At 46.2% G+C, this 17958-nt stretch overlaps 1 protein-coding gene and 1 non-coding gene across 2 annotated transcripts in view; both read left to right on the plus strand.

The window, feature by feature from the left end:
- Positions 1-287: 287 nt before the first annotated feature.
- Positions 288-396, plus strand: trnal-caa (transfer RNA leucine (anticodon CAA)). Its single transcript has 2 exons — positions 288-325; positions 351-396. It is a non-coding gene; the product is annotated as a tRNA-Leu (tRNA).
- A 1659-nt stretch (positions 397-2055) lies between these two features.
- Positions 2056-17958, plus strand: part of limk2 (LIM domain kinase 2) — a 29125-nt gene continuing 13222 nt past the window's right edge. Inside the window, exons 1-5 of the mRNA XM_061260185.1 lie at positions 2056-2305; positions 3304-3400; positions 12575-12710; positions 17454-17563; positions 17904-17958. The exon at positions 17904-17958 is cut by the window's right edge and continues 134 nt beyond it. Of these exons, the coding sequence (XP_061116169.1) occupies positions 2290-2305; positions 3304-3400; positions 12575-12710; positions 17454-17563; positions 17904-17958 (414 nt within the window). The 5' untranslated portion in view covers positions 2056-2289. The remainder of the gene's footprint in view (positions 2306-3303; positions 3401-12574; positions 12711-17453; positions 17564-17903) is intronic.

Here is a 17958-nt window from a genome sequence, read left to right on the forward strand (position 1 = left end):
GACCATTATCATCTTATTTAAATGCACTTTTTCTTGTATTGCATTACCTTGTCTAATCAAAATTAGAATGCGTTTGACACAGGTGGACACAGGTGGTCATTGTTTTCATAGGCTGGGCCGACTCTGCCTATATGCCATGCAAATTGGTTACCCGGATGACTTGTATTGCCTAATTTGCAAAATCCCTAGGTATCTCGTTACATCCGACTTTTTCATTCTTAATATGGCATAATAGGGGTCCAACTGAACGTATATAAGCTAATGTATCATTGCCTTTCAGATAAGTTGTCAGGATGGCCGAGTGGTCTAAGGCGCCAGACTCAAGGATAATTTCCTTACCGAAAAGGGCTTTCTGGTCTCCGAATGGAGGCGTGGGTTCGAATCCCACTTCTGACACTAACTTTTTTTAAATTTAAAATAAAATAACAACCATTTTAAATGACTCGAGCTGTTTACACCTGGAGCTGGTTACTGTAGAGACTTTTGCCGTTCTCTAGAAGCTAATTATTTTGGATTCATTTTATTTCCATTCCCATTGCTCAAATTGCACACGCAAGAGGGCGCTAATTCTTCAACATATCAATGTGAGCGTCAAATGATTAGGATCGTTTCTGTCACGAAAAGAATCCGTACCAACCGTAAATTAATTCATGCTACATGACCTCATTCCTCATTCAACCACGTTCTACAAAAAAAATGAACACATTTATTTTTGATTGTGAGGAGGAAAGAATTATGTGTTCTGCTTAAAACTTTTACATTAAAAATGCAATGACTGTGCACCATGAATAGTACCCTATCAGACCGAGTTGCTACTGTCCATTAAAGTATTTAAAAGTGATTTTGTTTCTGATATGTGTCCAATAAGTAAATCCAAGCTGGACGATTAACATTAGCAGTGGATCAATGCTTAATAAAAAAAAAGTTTTCTTTCTTTATCCCACTTTATTCAAGAACACTAAATTATCAGAAAGCCATTAGTCGCCAATGGGGTATTTACAACTGTATACACACAAAATACTGTATCCACACAAAATATTCAACCCATCTGCTGAAAACTGTGAGAGGGGTCCACCTCATGGAAATTACATTCAGACTCCCAAGTGGATCAGTGAGTGAAGTTTCTCAACATGGTTGCATTGCTGCAGGTTGTACACTGCAGTTTTGGAGCACTGCCCTGCTCCAGTCATCCGCCGTAGCAAGAAACAGAGGGTCCCATATTGCGAGAGGCAGATTAGGTTTAGGTTGGCAAGATTTCCTTTGGTCTTCGTGATGGTGCATGCCTCTGACCCATTACATTACATTACAAAGCATTTAGCAGACGCTCTTATCCAGAGCGACGCACAACGAAGTGCAGATCGAACACAGGAACAAGTATGAAAGGGACCCAAGAGGACAGTGCGGTTCCGAAATGCATTCTCCCCAGATTAAAACAAACGTTTAAAACCGCGACTAGGCACTCACTGCGTTTTAATGCGTGAACAATCCATTGCAAAGGGACACCCCCGAGCAACATTTAATACCTGCCAGTCATCCATTAACTTTGGCACAGCTGAGAATGTGGTGGCTCGACCCCACACTGAAACGGCTGTTTCTGTAAAATCGCAAAATATATACCCATGTAAATACCATGATCTTAAATCAAAATGCCTTAACTATATATAAAAAAAAAAAATCTGTTCCCATACTTTTGGAGGACATTACTTACAAGAGTCAGACGTCAAAATATACACCCCTGCACATACCATAATTATATCAAATGGGTCCTGCTTAGTTTGGGTTATTACATACATTTAACATGTTACCTTGTGTGTGCATATTGCATTGCATTAAAATAGACCGTCGTTTAAACATGTTTTAAACTTGTCCAGTGAAAAATACACAGAACATGGCTCGCGAATGCCTACGATGTGTACTACCATTTTTGCTGTCAGCAGATGGTGCTACAACTTCAGAACATTGACTGTGGAAACGCTTCAGACCGCCTGGTTAGGCACTGTTTTGGCTAAACTCCTGCTCCAGGTGTAGCTGTTTGATCCCTTCCGGTCTCCGTACTGGAATTTCAACTGCATGACGTCATTTACTCTGCCGAACGAGAAAGTTGGTTGGTAGCTAGCTAACTGGAAAAGGGGAACTTTTTCTTTCTGAAGAAGATTGGATTTGTTACTGAATTCTGGAAGTGGAGTGGAAGACGATGCGCCATGCGTTTAAGTTAATACAAAGTAAATAAAAGCCTGGACTATCATGTAAACTTTCGCAAAAAATAAAAACCTAACAACCAGCAATTAGATGGAGGAACGGGAAGGTGAGCAATTTGTTCAGAACGAACGAAGTAAATCGCAATATGCAACGCGACCAACTTTATGAATAATTATAGCTACATTGTGGCTCTATTTGTCTTTCATGTGTTGAGATCGTGTTATGATATCCATATGAACAGCAACTTCATACACTTTAGATGGATAGCAAGAGACAAATCACGGCAGACCTGTAGCTGTATCGAAGGCTAATGTTATCTGGGATGGTTAATGACCAGCTCTCTGGTTAAAGTTAAAACACTTCCAGATAGAGCTTACCACGAAGTTCTTTCCCCTTGACGTTTTCGAAGAAATGCAATATTAGGCTTGTTAAACTTAATGCGCGCTCCATGGTTAAAAGTATCATCTCCTCTATAAAGCGAGGTAGCTATAGCCTAGTTGCGTGTGATGTTGGGGAAATCAATCGGGCTCGTTATCTATGTTCTTATTTCTGTCCGGAGGTTGAATATTGTATTATCTGCAAGGTTATAAATAGCCACGAGTGATTTAATGCAGTAACAAAGTAACTTTAGCTAACGCACTGTACGCGAAATTATAAATGTTAAAAGTGTGGACGATAGCCTACAATATAAAAACTGGCGTGGATGTGTAGTTACGAATGGAATTAAGGCGTTTTCACTATAGGTAATGATACCACAGGAGAGGGCGAAACTGGAATGTGAAAAATGGAATGTAAGCGTTCGATTTCTGCCTCAAAATAGTCCAAATTCTTAACGACAGCCTAATTGTGCCACAACCGCTTTGTCACTGATAGAATATTTCATAATATTAAAACGCAGTTATTTTAAGCGGTAATAATTTCTGGCAAAGGTAATTCTGAATTGGGAGACGTGTGCTAGGCTACATTTTTTTTCTACTTTGTGATGAACATAAAGTTATGATTGCGTGCTACAGTAACATGCATGCTAAAGCGTTTATACTGGGTTTACAGTAGGTATACAAGACAGTTTTTGCACCGTGGTTCACTGTGATGTTTCGTGTTCAGGTAAAGAGGGGTGTCACTGTGTGGGCTGCGGTGGAAGGATCCTGGATACGTTCTACGTGAAAGTTCTCCAGGAGTCGTGGCACAACGCCTGCTTCCAGTAAGTGGCCTAGCACCCATGTTTTAATTATTACCAGCGTTGTTTTCCCCAGTATCAGTCAAACATTAATATGTGAAATGGCCAGCTTGATCTGTTCGTCCTTAGTTTGGAGTGGAGAGGGAGTAGGCCTACTGACTTTGCTGAAGGCTTGGAAAATGGTACACAAATTGGCACGCAGCATTGCAAACGATTCATTCTGGGATAATGGTCCTGCATTAATATCCTGTCTGGGGAGTGTATTTGTACATCGGCAGTTTCATTACTCCAACAATGACCCCCAACATCTTGTGCCACTTAGTTTAGACACCGCACCTTAATGAATACTTTAATTAAGCCTTTTAAAATGGCTTCTGGTGAAAAGTGTACCGAACAGAAGTTTGATGACACGAAATATATACTCATTTGACTAAATTTGTGAGAAAGTTCTGATAAACAATTCTGAACTTGAACCCTTTTGGATTTTTTTTACTCTTCAAAGTTCTTTTGAGTGCATGCTAGCTTGGGTGGAGATGGTATTTCTTCATGCCAGAGAGTTCGTGTAGGCAGGTGCCTTTAAAAAAAACAAAAAACATGCTATGTTGACTTTCATTGCCCTTTAAAAAAGAAAAAGGTGTGGCGTACAGATATAGTTGTGTTGTCTGTGGTCCAATTATACAATTAAATTATCACTATTTTTCTCTGTTTAACCTTTTAAATGTATATAATATAAATAAGGATAAATACAAGGTCTGCAATTTCCCCCAGTATATGGGGTTGTTTTGCCTCTTTTTGTGTGAGAAAGTGAATTGCATTGAAACCGTTGGGAGACAATGGCAGGTTTTTGTCAGTCAACATGTAGGTATTGACTTTAGCAGGCATTCTATATGGTCTACAGGCTGTCATACGCACTGTTCTGGCAGCCCTGGAAATTTCCCCCAAATGGCATGCCACTGTTTGCATGTCCATATGCCACGTAAGGCGATTCTATCCGTCCCATTCTGACAAGTCTGGTGTGAATATGCACTGTTTGACGGCAGCATCCTCTCTCAGCTAACCGTTTTTCTCAGCATTTGTCAAGGAATACCGTTGTTAATAAAATATGAGCTTGGACTGTCGACCGGATCACAAGACTACCAAAGGAACAAGCTGTTGCACTTCCAAACCCCTGATTTTTTTTCATCTCATTTTGTCTTTGGGTAATTACATCAAATGTCAACTGGAACCAACACAATTCCCATTGAAAAATATCCTCTTTCACGGTTTCCTTTGGTCGACATTCCTAAGATGGATAGACACTTTATTGTCCACTTCAGTGGAAACTTGCCTTTGGCTTCGCCGTAGTTATGGTTAAAAACAAGCAGTCACACAATATAGGCCAGAAAGAACCAGTACATAGACAATACAACAGAGCTTCACCTAGCTGACCGGGGCATTAAAGTGCCCTGGTCCAAGCAATGGTTAAGTATCTTTTTTAGGCTCTGGGTACTCTATAAGTGTAGCTGTTTGGATTTCAGTCTAAGTGGGTGTGGATTTGGCTTGGCTCAGGATCACTTGGGTGAAGCTTCTTGTCTCCGTGAGTTAAATGAGTGGGAGCCTTTTACACTTTGTACTTTTTGCCCTGACCCGACGTTATTACCGGAACACTGTCAGTCTAACCATCCTATGGTCAGCGCTTCGGCCAGAACGCTTTGAGAAGTGGGAGAAAGTTATGTGAATATGTAAAGTATGAAATCCGTGGAGAGAGGTAAGAATGTCACGCTGCGCGGGGGATCTCAAAGGCGGCCTTGCTGCCTCTCCGATGAGACCGGAGCTTTGTCTGAGAGAAACCGGGAAGGAATTCGATGAGTCACTGAACTCTTCTAATGAGGTAGAGGCTAACACACTCACTCTCCGTTCAGAACAGCAAGTTACGTAATGGGGGGGGGGGAGGGGGGTAGAAAGTTTAGAAAATAGGATCAGGTCTAAATAGTACGGTCGCAGTGATGTAACCGTTGTGGGGCTGAAGATGTTCTGTGGTTCGTTGAAGAGTGCGGGTTGTGTGTGTGAGATTAGGGCTGGAGGAGGCGAGGGTTGCCTCCTGTTGATTACATTTTGTTGGCAGCATTTCTTTCAGTGCCCAAAGTCCTGGTATGAGGTAGCATTTTGACGGGGCCCCCGCCGGCGTGCCAGTGAATGCCTTTTTTTTTTTTCGAGGCTCTGGGCCCTGCTTATTTCGGTCTGTTCTGAGGCGTATCTCTTGCTCGGCTGTGCGCAGCTTTCCAGTGCGTTGCAGTCCCACCTCTCGCTCCTCTGCGGAGCCTCCGGTTTCAGCCCGTGCTTTGGAAAAATGTGTCCTCCGCTCGACTACCGAACTGACCGCGCGGCCTCTGCCAGTTACTGAAGCCTGGAACAAACGCCAGGGTTTTCCCGACGAGGATAAGCACACTCCTGGTAACACGAGACAAATTCCAAGCTCTTGATTTTTTTTTTTTTTTTGTTTGTTTATTTAATGCAGTCCATAGGAATTCCACCTCTCTGGGACTGGGTTGTGGGAGGGGGGAGGGGGGAGGGGGGAGGGGCACGGTGCGGTTCTTGGGGGAATTTCTTGAGCAGAAATTGATTGTGGGGTGTTTTTTTTTTTTTTTGGGTCGTCTTCCTGTCCATTGTCCAGCAAGCGGACCCCCCCCAATGGTGTGTGGCATTGTGAGAAACTGACGTTATCCGTTTTTGGGGTGATCTTATGTAGCCGAACATATGGGTCACAAGTAGACTTGGGAGAGTTGTGGCTAGGGCTGCTGCATTCCCAGACGTCGAATCAGAGACCCGGGTCTGGGATATCAAACACAGCGCAGACCTGTGTATATTTTCTCTGGAAAGCCATTAATATGGCTAGTCCCTTTAGGTTAAATCCAAAATCCGCCCAAGGCTCGATTTGTCAGGTTTGTTATGTGTGCACAAAAACAACAAAAAAAGTGCAAAATATGCGCTCCGTATGTGTTAGATTTACAAACATATTAGCCTGAGCTCCCGCATTGAGAATGTGCAACAAATGAGGAGCTGTAGTCTTGCGGTCAGCTCCTGTCTGGGTACGTGCGTCTTGTTTGCTGCGGCCGTTGCTTCATCGATTTCCTTAATGCCGGCGCTAACCGCTCCCCTCAAACGCTACGTATACGCAAACCGACGCTGCGGTGCGATTCTGTCAACATGTGTCCCCAGACACCCTGGAGCGCTCCTGTCCGTGCGCAGGAAACATGCGGTCGCTAATTGCCGTCCTTTGAGGCACAGATGGAACTCTTTATCGTCGGCCTCTAACGTGTTTTTTTTTTTTTTTTTTTTTTATCCCTTTTTTCATTTTTTTTTATTTGCCGGGAAAGGCAGGAGGAGGAATTTTGTTTAATGGCTTTTCCTACTCGATGGCTTCCTCCCGGTTTGCGCGGAGAACAGTGCTCACATCCGGAGATTAGGGCCCAGTGTACACGGGAAGCGGGGAAGTGCTTCATTCTTTATGTTCAGAGGCAGGGTTCGGGGGACACATTGTTGAGCGAGTAACGGGGTGGGGAAAATGGCCGCCGCCGCCGTCGTCGCCCTGAATCCGGTCCTCGGGACGTTTCCCCTCCGCTCGTTCTCTTTTGTCGATCTGCAGAAGTCCGGATGTGACAAACACTGATTGCGCGCGGTCGCGGTGGAGATAAGCAAAAGGGGAGGGTGTGATGCTGTGTTACAGTTTTGGGAGTCGTAAGAAAAATAATTTCTCTATTATGATTTGACGGTGCCTCATTGAAAGCTCGTTCCCCCACCCTGCCCTTCCTCCTCCCGGGGTTTATACTGGATCGCAGCCAGACCCCCGGTGGTGTGGGTCTAAGGTGAAATTCTCACCTGGGCTCCGTGTGCACGTTTGAACGTCCTTGGCGAAAAAAAGCCTTCCCGAGGAGCCCTTCACAAAGACATTCCTGACGCTGAGACGTACCCCTCGTCTTATCACCGACACAGGTGCGTGATTCACCTGGCCGTCTATCCGGTGACCGTTTCCATGACAACGCTTTACCCGGGGAGAGTACCTATGAGCGGAGGGGGTTAGCCGTTTTATTGTTTTATTTTGGTTGTTTTTTTTTGTTTTGGGTTTTTTTTTCTTTTTCTCTCCCCCTCCCTCAGTGCGGTTGTTTTGTCTTGTTCTGCGGTCGGAGCTGATGATCTGGTCCACATTCCTCCAAACAAAGCGGTAATTGGGCCGGCGGCCAGGGCACCGCTCGGTCCCACGGGCTGACCCGCCAGGCGGCACGGAGCTCTGGTGCGATTTTTATCGGCGCTGATGAGCCCGTTTCCACACCGACCCCGGGCTCTGAGCGGATGGGCGGAAGTTGGTTTCTGTTCCTCTTTTCTTCTCCGTGGGACGGAGAACACAGCCGTTCGTCCCACTTCCGATAATGAATCCAAACGGAGGCACCTTTTTTTTCGGATTTCCAAAGGCCAGAACAGGACATTTTGTTTTGTTTTTTTTTTATTTTAAATCGCCTTCTGGAATTATATTTTTAAAATAAGATAGTTTGACATAAAGAAGTCATGAACCTTCAATCTCTAGGAATTGCCTTAACCTCCTAAGACCCGCACTCTTTTTTTGGTATGCATTTTTAATTTCTCTTTGCTATTTGGGCTTATTGGGACCTGATAAGTATAAAAACTAAGCATCATCTTTTGACATGATGTAGTTTTTGAGAAAAATGATGTCCACATATGTGGACTCTCGGTCTTAAGAATTAAGTATTATGGTTGTACAGCCCAAAATGTGGAGTCCATGCATGTGTACGCCAGGTCTTAGGAGGTTAAAAAGAAAAACATTTAAAAAAAACAAATGGGGCGAGAATTAGCTCACTTATCACCCCAGATGTTCAGCTGCGATGCCTGAATCATCATGGCAGCCCCAGGCTTGGCTGAAACGGGCCCCTGCGTGGCGGAGAGCGTGATCTCGGGCGATGCCGCGGTAGCCACTGCGTCTGCAGCTGATGTGTGCTGAGAGTTCCGGCACAAAATGGCTGCCAAACATCACTCCTTTTCACCGTGTTGTGCACTTTGAGATTATGATTCTGTGCGAAGCTCCTTTTGTTTACCCCACCCCGAGTGATGAAACGTTTCCTCGACCGCGGTGGCATTCATTCACCCTGTCATAATAAAGAACATTTTTCTAAATGTATTAAGTTCCTTTCCGGTGCCTCGTACGCCCGGCAGTGCTAGCTAAGGTACGCATGTAGCCTGCAGGTGTACTCTCTACTCCTGGCATCTCTAGCATTTGGGACTCAGAACATTCCGTAGTCTTTGTTTTGACTTTGTGGGGTCGTAAATTTACGTGATTTGGATTTGTCAAGTCCCATTCACATTAAGGGAACCAATAGGAACTGACAGCAAACAGGAAATAGTCTTTAAGCTTTTGACAGTTAGGCCTACACCCACTGCAACATGGTAATATTGAGGACAACCGTTCAACGTTTTCCCAAGGTTTCCCATTTTGCTTGTGTTGTGGAACTCCATTGCTTTCTGTCACCAGCAGTGACCCTTACGTCAGCATTAAAATGTTCGGAGAAGAACGTTTTAATCACATCACTTAAAACATCACACATCAGCAGGGCATACCGCTGTCCGTGGAGCCCCTTATGCCCTGCCTCTGCGACTGTAGTATCTCTCATAACACATGTTTTCTATTCGAAAGTGAAGGTATGGACCGCTAACAAGCTTAGTGTGAATGTGAGGAATATCTGCAGGAAATGGAAAACTTGTGTGCAGGACGTTACCCGGGGGATTTTCCTTGCGGTTGCGCCGGTTTTTATCGCACTGATTTGATGTCACCGGTGGCCTAGGAGATGCCCTCTGGGAACGGCAGCTCTCTGCCGGCTGGTGCGGTCCAGCACGTCATCGATCACGTTCCCTGAAGCTCGGCACGCAAGCGGCAGCACTGTGCCTTTCCGCTGCCGTTGTGGCCTTTTTCCTCTTCAGTGTGCATCATCCTTGTCCTCTGGGAATGCCAATGAGATTCCCCAAATGCCTTTATATTGCTGTGACCTGTAACGGGAGAAAGGAGCGGGAGATGGAGTGTGGAAACGAAAACTGCAGGCTGACGAGTGACTCCTATTTGCCGAGACCAAAAGCAAAACAAAAATGAACCTGGCTGGTCTCCGAAGGCGTAGTGAGCACAAGGTGGCTTTGAACACTAAAAACTCCAACTTTTAATGCGCAGGCTACAGTCAAGTGTCCAAATAGTGTAGCCGACCCCCAACAGAGACGGCACTACAGAATAACAGTGTCAGGGATGTGAAATCCAGCTGGAAGTGATCTGACTGGAGAGTCAAAGTGATTCTGGGTCAAACACGAGTAATGCCCTTGGGGCAAACAAAACAAAAAGGGCTAAGGCAAGAATCGGCGTCGAATACGACTAGGCCAGGGGTGGGCAATCCCAGTCCTGGAGGGCCGGTGTGTATGCAGGTTTTTGTTTCCACCAATTACTCTGGCTAAATGAGCTAATTGGCCGTATGCACCAACACTAGTTCACTCAGATTAGATCACGGTAAAACCATATCATACAGGGGACACCAGAACAGTCTTTGACTGGCATTAATGCCTTCATCAAGAAATGTGGGTAAAATATCAGATGGCATAAATGCTAGAGCTAATGAAGTAATTAGGGCCAGAGGTTGACATGGAAACCAGAAACAGATACGGCCCTCATTGCCCACCTCTGGACTAGGCAATGGTCAAGCGCATAATCCAATCAGCAAACCAATCAAAGGTGGGTAGGTAGGAATTCCACAAAATTGGTCTATCAGATGGTCAAGTAATCACTAATCTACAATCCACGGGCAAAAGGTTTGCATTTCCACTGGTGAATGCAAATGGCAGTTCATTTCAAACAGAAGAGCCGGACACGTAAATGGCCAATCTGGGTTCTAATAAAAAAAAAATAGGGCGGCCTGTAGTGTAGTGGTTAAGGTACATGACTGGGGTTCGATCCCCGGTGTAGCCACAATAAGATCCGCACAGCCGTTGGGCCCTTGAGCAAGGCCCTTAACCCTGCATTGCTCCAGGGGAGGATTGCCTCCTGCTTAGTCTAATCAACTGTATGTCGCTCTGGATAAGAGCGTCTGCCAAATGGCATTAATGTAATGAAATGTAAAGTAATGTCAAATGTGAATCAAAGATGCACAGAGCAAAGATGCACAACCGCTTACGACAAAGGTGGTAACAATATTCAGCTTCACTTTTATCAAGAAGAGCCTACTGTCCAAACCGGGCCATGAACAAGAGAAAATAAATAAATAAGCATTGCTGTCCCCAGCAGAGATCTACCTTCTCTCATTGGGATTCAATCTTAATAGCGCTAGCGTCAAACCCTTCACTGCAAAACCCCTCACTGAGTCCCTTACATTCACTGGTTGTCTTGGTTTCTTCTGGAAGTGCAGCCAACCTCTTTTCTTCTTTTCAAATGACTGAATAAATTAAGGCAGAAAAAACAAGAAGCAAAACAAATTCGGTTCATAGCCGATTGCGTGGATCTTGGAAGAAGACATGTTTACTTCTCTTGACCAATGTTCTCCAGCTCTGGGAGGTCGTTTTTTATGTTGGTAGCGAAGCAGAATCTGACTGCCTGACTAGAACAAGAGCAGCAAAACCCTACATTTACTAAATGTCCATTTCTCTCGGTGTGGCAACATTCAGATGGAGCTCGACAACGCTCAGATTTGTTCAGACGTTCATTTTGTGTTTGCATGTGCGTGTCAGAGAAGGCTTACTGTTTGAAAGCATTACAGTTGTCCGTGCTGGAGCTAGCCTGAAATGAAATCATGGATTACACACAGGTTTCTCATGAGCTTTTTGTCTGAACTGTTTACTTGCTCTCTGCTCATTACGGCTCATTTGGGACATCACTTGTAATTGGCACTCCGCTGCAGTTTGACAGTAAGCGAGTTTGACATGCCTGCTTAAGGAAATAATGGTTTGGTGTTAAGTGACTGGAGACACAAATACTCTAATAGATGCCATTACCCCTCCTGTGAGAGAACTGGCCTCATTATTCTCCCCACACCCCTGCACTGTGTTCAAACTTGCCCTCGCTGTCAAACTCCGGTTTTCCAGCTGCACACCCTGGAGTGCCACATTTATAACACGATATGCAATCTCCGCAAATCCAAGTGCAAACACACTGAATTTGTTCTGGGAAACCATCGTTGGCTGTTATTTCCTGAACCTTTTATCTGTGCTGGAATGGCTGGTTGTGAATCATCCCAAATAGGCATTACATTGTAAACACCATCCCCCACCCACTTTCTCCCTTTTATTGATTTCATTGTTCTTGAGAAGTTAGCAAAGAGGTATTTTTCCCAGCTTCAGCGGGGATGGCCTATATCTGGCATAAACCTTCTTTAAACATTAAGAAATCCCAGGTGCACTGCACCATAGGTAAACCTTGGCTTGGTCTAGGGCTGTATTGAAGACCTCGCCCTGCAGCTGAAGGTAAACTCATTGTTTCACGCCCTGGTTTGTCTCCCGGAGCAAACGGCAGTGTATGTGAGAAACGTGCCAGTCCCTGTGCTTTCTGGAGCGGATCCTCAGAGGTGTGTTCTGTTCTTCAGGTTCGAGTGTCAAAAGCCACCGTGCAGCAAATTCATGATTTTTTTAAATTTATTTTTTTCTTTTTGATATATTCTACATTTTGATGGTTCATTTTGGCATATCCCTTTGAAATCTACCCTGAATTTCTTTCTCTCTCTCTCTATCTTTTGCCATCTCTGTTCCTCTCTTCTTTGTGTGAGAGCCTTGGGGAATTTTGCAAAATGGCAATGATCCTGTTATCTAGCCGCAATTCCAAGAATTCCTGTGTTACCTGCCTTCCAGAGAAGGCCCCATCACTTTTTCCATTGTCTGCTTGAGAGTTTTTTTAATTTATTTATTTATTATTCTGCCCCGAGAGGTATGCCTTTGAAAGCTTATCTCCAGTTGGACCTCTCTTCCTGGACAATGAGGTGGAAGCCTGATAAAGCCTTGCACAAGGCCGTTGGAAGCAAACAAAGCCTCCAGCGCTCACAGACGTTCAGTATCACAGGTGGAGCCTTTGTGCGAATCAGATTCCCGGTTTTAGACCCCTCCTAATTGTCCTTGCGCGTCCCGAGCGTGTTTTGAGTCCAGGTGTCTGGGCCAGGAGCTCACGGTCTCTTTCTCCCCCTCTTCCCACAGGTGCTCAGAGTGCTGTGACCACCTGACGAACTGGTACTATGAGAAGGAAGGCAAGCTCTTCTGCCGCAACCACTACTTGGAGAAATTCGGGGAACTGTGCCACGGGTGCTCCCTGCTCATGACTGGTCCGGCTATGGTGAGTCCGTTCCCCCGTGGCTCGACCCCCCCCCCCCCCCCCCCCCCATCCTGTTCTTCTGGAGACAGGATCCCGTGCTCAAGTCCTGGAGGGCCGCTGTGTCTGCTGCCTTTTAGATGTGCTGATGTTCCTGCACGTGTTCCTGCTTAATTTAAATCATTGATTGGCTGAAAGTCCTTGCAAAACTTGCTTCCCAATTTAAATTGGCTGCTAATGAAAAGGGATATCGAAAACACTAGAAGAAGACTGCAGACCTCCAGGACTCTTGCTCTAGAGCAGTGGTTCCCTACCCCTGCTTATGCCCTGTGTTTCCCGCAATTTTAACAAGCTGTTCGTTTTTCTTAATGAGGTCATTTTCACGTCGAGAGGGATTATTTCCCCTCATCATGTCACAAATGGCTAAGCATTCTGATGTTCGTGTTGTGCTTATTATACACTCAGTGGGCACTTTATTAGGTTTTTATTTTTTAGACTTCAGTCATTTAGAGTTCTGTTTGCTGGAGCCTATCCACTTAGGAAGTTTGACACTTCATGTGTTCAGAGATGCTCTTCTGCATGCCACTGTTGTAATGTAATGTGTGGTTATTTGCATTACTGTCACCTTCCTGTAAGCGTTGACCAGTCTGGCCCTTCTCCTCTGGCCCCTCTCATTAAAAAGGCATTTTGGCCTGCAGAACTGCTGCTCACTGTATGTTTGGTCTGACAGCTGAACCTCTTGACCACGTCTGCATGCTTTTATGCTTTTAGTTGCTGCCGCATTATTGGCTGGTGTGCAGGTCTACCTAATAAAGTGCTCAGTGAGTGTATGTTGCAGACAGTTGCATAGAAGAGGTAAAAAGTTATTTAACTGATCAAATTAAAGACAGAGGTGAATCAATAGGCTCCTGACCTACACATGACCACTAAAACAAACAACTGTTGTTTAAAATAATAATTATCATAATTAGATCATTAAGAATCTCAGTATAATGTTAAGTAAATTAAGAGTTGGCGACTTTCTTGGAGGAATTCTTTTCTGTGTTAAATGATGGTAGACTGGTCACAGTTCACTGGTGTCCATCACTGCTTTGTTGCTACAACTGTCCTTGGGGTCAGGAGGTGAGTCTTTGGCCTGGATTTAGTTACTGTTTATTTTTAGCTCTGACTTGGCATTTAAATCTATTGTTTATTTATTTTTCTTCACAGTTTGGGGAATTTCGGTCCAAACGATTGAATAACGGCGCTCGCTTTGGAAAATCCATGGCGTTCGGGAGTGAAAAGTTGAGGACGAACTGAGATTGAATGCAGGCCTTTGTCCTGGCAGCAGGAAAAGCTTGCCGTCTTAACTTTAACTGTCCTGCTCGTTTATACTGGTGTGGCCGGAGAGAAGGGCTAACGGTTTTGTTATCCGAGCTGTACTGCGAGCACGGTCGTTACGCGAGCTATTTTTTTTTGTGCGTCTATAAGCCGCGCTTTGTGAGACTGACTCTGTTGTTCAGCTGACCGCGGCAGTTTGCTGAAGTTTGGCTCCGTCCTCCCCGCCCGCCCCTCACTCCTTAACATGCAGGCATCGGGCTGTGTGTTTTCCAGACGCATTTCAGAGTTAATTTGAGCGGAAATGGAGCGGTCTGGACGCCGTCCTCTCCCTGGTGTTCCCTTGCGGCGGAATCGCGTAAATCTAACCCGCACACCACCCAACCGCGGCGGTTCTGCCGGGTCCTGGTAGATCAGGGCTCTGTTATTAAGGGTAGGCAATGATTTTAGGCCCAGGGTTTTGTCAAAGTGCTGTTTACTCTTTTTGGGTCGTAGATGACGTGACCGTTGTGCAAATAGGCGAGCGTAATAGAAAAGCGTTATTAGAGTTTGTTACATTATTACGGTCGTGCCGTCATTGCAGTGTGATTTCGTGCCATGGGGTTTTCGGGGTGCATGTTATTATAAATGTCTAGTTGGCTGCAGGCGGATAAAACGAGCCGGGCTTCCGAAACTATCCACACAAACACCGGAGTTACACAGCAAAAAAAAAAAAAAGAAAGGTTATATACATACGGGCTGTAATATATGTGGGCTACAACCTAAAATGAACTTACACCAAGTATTTCGACAACCGAGCTTAATAATAGGCCTTTCTGTGTAATCTTGGCCACGCCGGTCTGCGGCACGCTGCAGTATTTCTGTCTTGTGTTTGCGGCGTCGTGCCCCGGCCCAGGACCAGGCTGGCATGCAGTCTGTGGCCGGAGGACTCCCGGGAGAGCAGAGAGCAGTGAGCAGAGAGCAGCAGCAGAGAGCAGAGAGCAGAGAGGAGCAGCAGTGAGCAGAGAGGAGCAGCAGAGAGCAGAGAGGAGCAGCAGTGAGCAGAGAGGAGCAGCAGCGAGCAGAGAGCAGCAGCAGCGAGCAGTGAGTAGAGAGCAGCGGCAGTGAGCAGAGAGCAGAGAGGAGCAGCAGCGAGCAGAGAGCAGCAGCAGAGAGCTGAGAGGAGCAGCAGTGAGCAGAGAGCAGCAGCAGCGAGCTGTGAGCAGAGAGCAGCAGCGAGCAGAGAGCAGAGAGCAGAGAGGAGCAGCAGCGAGCAGAGAGGAGAGCAGCAGCAGAGAGCAGCAGCAGCGAGCAGTGAGCAGAGAGCAGCAGCAGCAGCAGAGAGCAGAGAGAAGAGAGCAGCAGCAGAGAGCAGCAGCAGAGAGCAGAGAGGAGCAGCAGTGAGCAGAGAGCAGCAGCAGCGAGCAGTGAGCAGAGAGCAGCAGCGAGCAGAGAGCAGAGAGGAGCAGCAGCGAGCAGAGAGGAGAGCAGCAGCAGAGAGCAGCAGCAGCGAGCAGTGAGCAGAGAGCAGCAGCAGCAGCAGAGAGCAGAGAGAAGAGAGCAGCAGCAGAGAGCAGCAGCAGTGAGCAGAGAGCAGAGAGCAGCAGCAGAGAGCAGAGAGCAGTGAGCAGCAGCAGCGAGCAGCAGCAGCAGCAGCAGCGAGCAGAGAGCAGAGAGCAGTGAGCAGAGAGCAGTGAGCAGAGAGCAGAGAGCAGCAGCAGCAGCGAGCAGGGGGGAAAAGGCCCCAGACACCGTCCCGCGCTGTAATGAGGTGGCTGCGGCATCGCGACTCTCGGCCCCGGTTACTCCACAGCGCCTGGAATATTTTACGAGTGCAGCTCCAACATGCTTGTAAATCTTTCCAAATTAGAACGACCCCCCTCCCCCCCCTCCCCACACTTCTGTCGTCGGGGTATTCTGACCTCTGTGCAGCAACAACGGCTCCAGTGTATTTTTTTGTAAGGTACTTGGGAGATAGCATCTGAATGCTATGCTTGCACGCACTGCGAGCCCCTGTTGGCACCAGAGCTCAGCCCCTCTGCCCAGTTTTTCCTGAAGCGTCATCGTTGCTGGGTCTGATTCCCTGGCTGATGGGTAGGGTGGGTACGCAGCTGCGTGTGGCGATGTCATATTTACTGTGATGGTGCCGTGAAACATGATGGGTTTACGTCATGCTAGTGGTGCTAGACTCACGGAAGTCCCGTCACCCAGATACGAGAGTTTGCCAGTAACAACACCGACAAGAGGAGTCTCAACACGAAAGGCCCCGAAGGCAGACAGGTTCTGCTTTGTGTCTTTGTACTGCTTTTAAAAAATAATTTATCACGCTTCGTCACTTAGCTTAAATACCCATCTGTCAACCCATGTCCGTGAGAGTGGATGGATGTAAAAGCTCTCTCGCGTGAGCCATCGTTTCCGCACTTTCACGTTACTGTCTGCAGAACGTACTGCGTAGAACAGAACAGAACTGGCTTTCGCAGTTCATCATCACTCATACGTGTTGTATTATTTTCCTTTAACCGATGTCTAAAAATTGAATCTTCATTCACCTTATAACGAACTACCTTGCAGCTGAAATTGCATATGACCCAAACCTGAGTACATTGATACATTTTTCCCACCTTTATTCTGCAGCCACTACATCTTTCAGTAACTGTTTATTAATAGTAGTAGTAGCAGCAGTAGTAGTTGTAGTTGTAGTTGTTGTTGTAGTTATTGTTGTAGTAGTAGTTGTTGTGGTTGTAGCAACCATAACAAGAATCATTTCAGTTTGTACCAGGTTTTTGTAGAAGGGCGTTGTTGCAAAGCAGCTTTACCAGGCCCAAACCTGAATCTCTCTTAGGGTGGCAGTGCCAAGGAAAAATTCCCTGGCTAGTAAACGGAAGAAAGCTTGAGTAGAGCCATCTACCCGTCGTACTGGATAACTGAAAAGTCTGATTAATAACACTAATGATAATACATTTTATTGATCAGGAAATAGGAAAAAAAACTAAACAAAACAGGATCCCTTGAGACCCAGACCTCAATTTGGGAACCTTTGTTGTGAACACATTCTCCAGGACACCCACTCCAACAACTTTAGATCTTCTGTAGCTAAACACGATGACTTCTGAGTCAGGAGCGGAGACCCAACCCACATGACCGAAACATCAGAACTGCCCTGGCAACGGGCCAGTATGCATGTTCCCGCATGGTAGTGTGAGTGGGAGGGAGAGGGAGCACTGAGGGAGCGCTGTGATTGGTGAGACAGATCCTGGGAACTCAACACTTACTGTGACATCATCACTGATTGCCTAAATGGAGGTAAAAGCAGATGTTGCCAGTGGCGTATCAGTGTGAGAAGTTTGTAGAGGCGCCTGGCCACTAAGGCCGTGTGGGGGTGGGGTTTTTTTTTTATCCGCCCAAATTCTCATGAAACGCTCCGGGAGAACGATGAGAGCTGAGATTCTGCTTCCCCCGATGTGTTCCCAGGTGGCCGGAGACTACAAATACCACCCGGAGTGTTTCGTGTGCTTAAGCTGCAGGGTGGTAATTGAGGACGGGGATACATATGCCTTGGTGGAACGCTCCAAACTTTACTGGTAAGGGGGAAAAAAAAACCTGCTATTGCCTCTTCCTGTCACAGGTAGGCCTGTATAATGTATAATGTCCACCACAAGATAAAAGGTTAATATGATGTATAACCTTCTTACTTGGGCTCCAGTTCGTTTGTTGCTTGGTTCAGCCGGGCCTTGCTGATGTTTGAGGGTTTGAGGGTCTGAGGGATTGTGTGTTCTGCCTGTCTTGTGAAAGATGGGGTCTGGCTCGTAGCGCCTGCCCCTGGTTTTTGTTCGTGAGAGGAGTTGGGGAGGTCTTGTGTTCCCGTGTGCCCCACTGGAGCCTCTGCTCCCGGGCTAACGGGTTTGCTGTCGGTCTCCGCAGTGGGAAGTGCCACAAGCAGATCGTGCTGACGCCCGTGCTGGAGAAGTGTTCGCCG

The sequence above is a fragment of the Conger conger genome, chromosome 11 (assembly GCF_963514075.1).
Source record: "Conger conger chromosome 11, fConCon1.1, whole genome shotgun sequence".
NCBI classification, from domain to species: domain Eukaryota; kingdom Metazoa; phylum Chordata; class Actinopteri; order Anguilliformes; family Congridae; genus Conger; species Conger conger.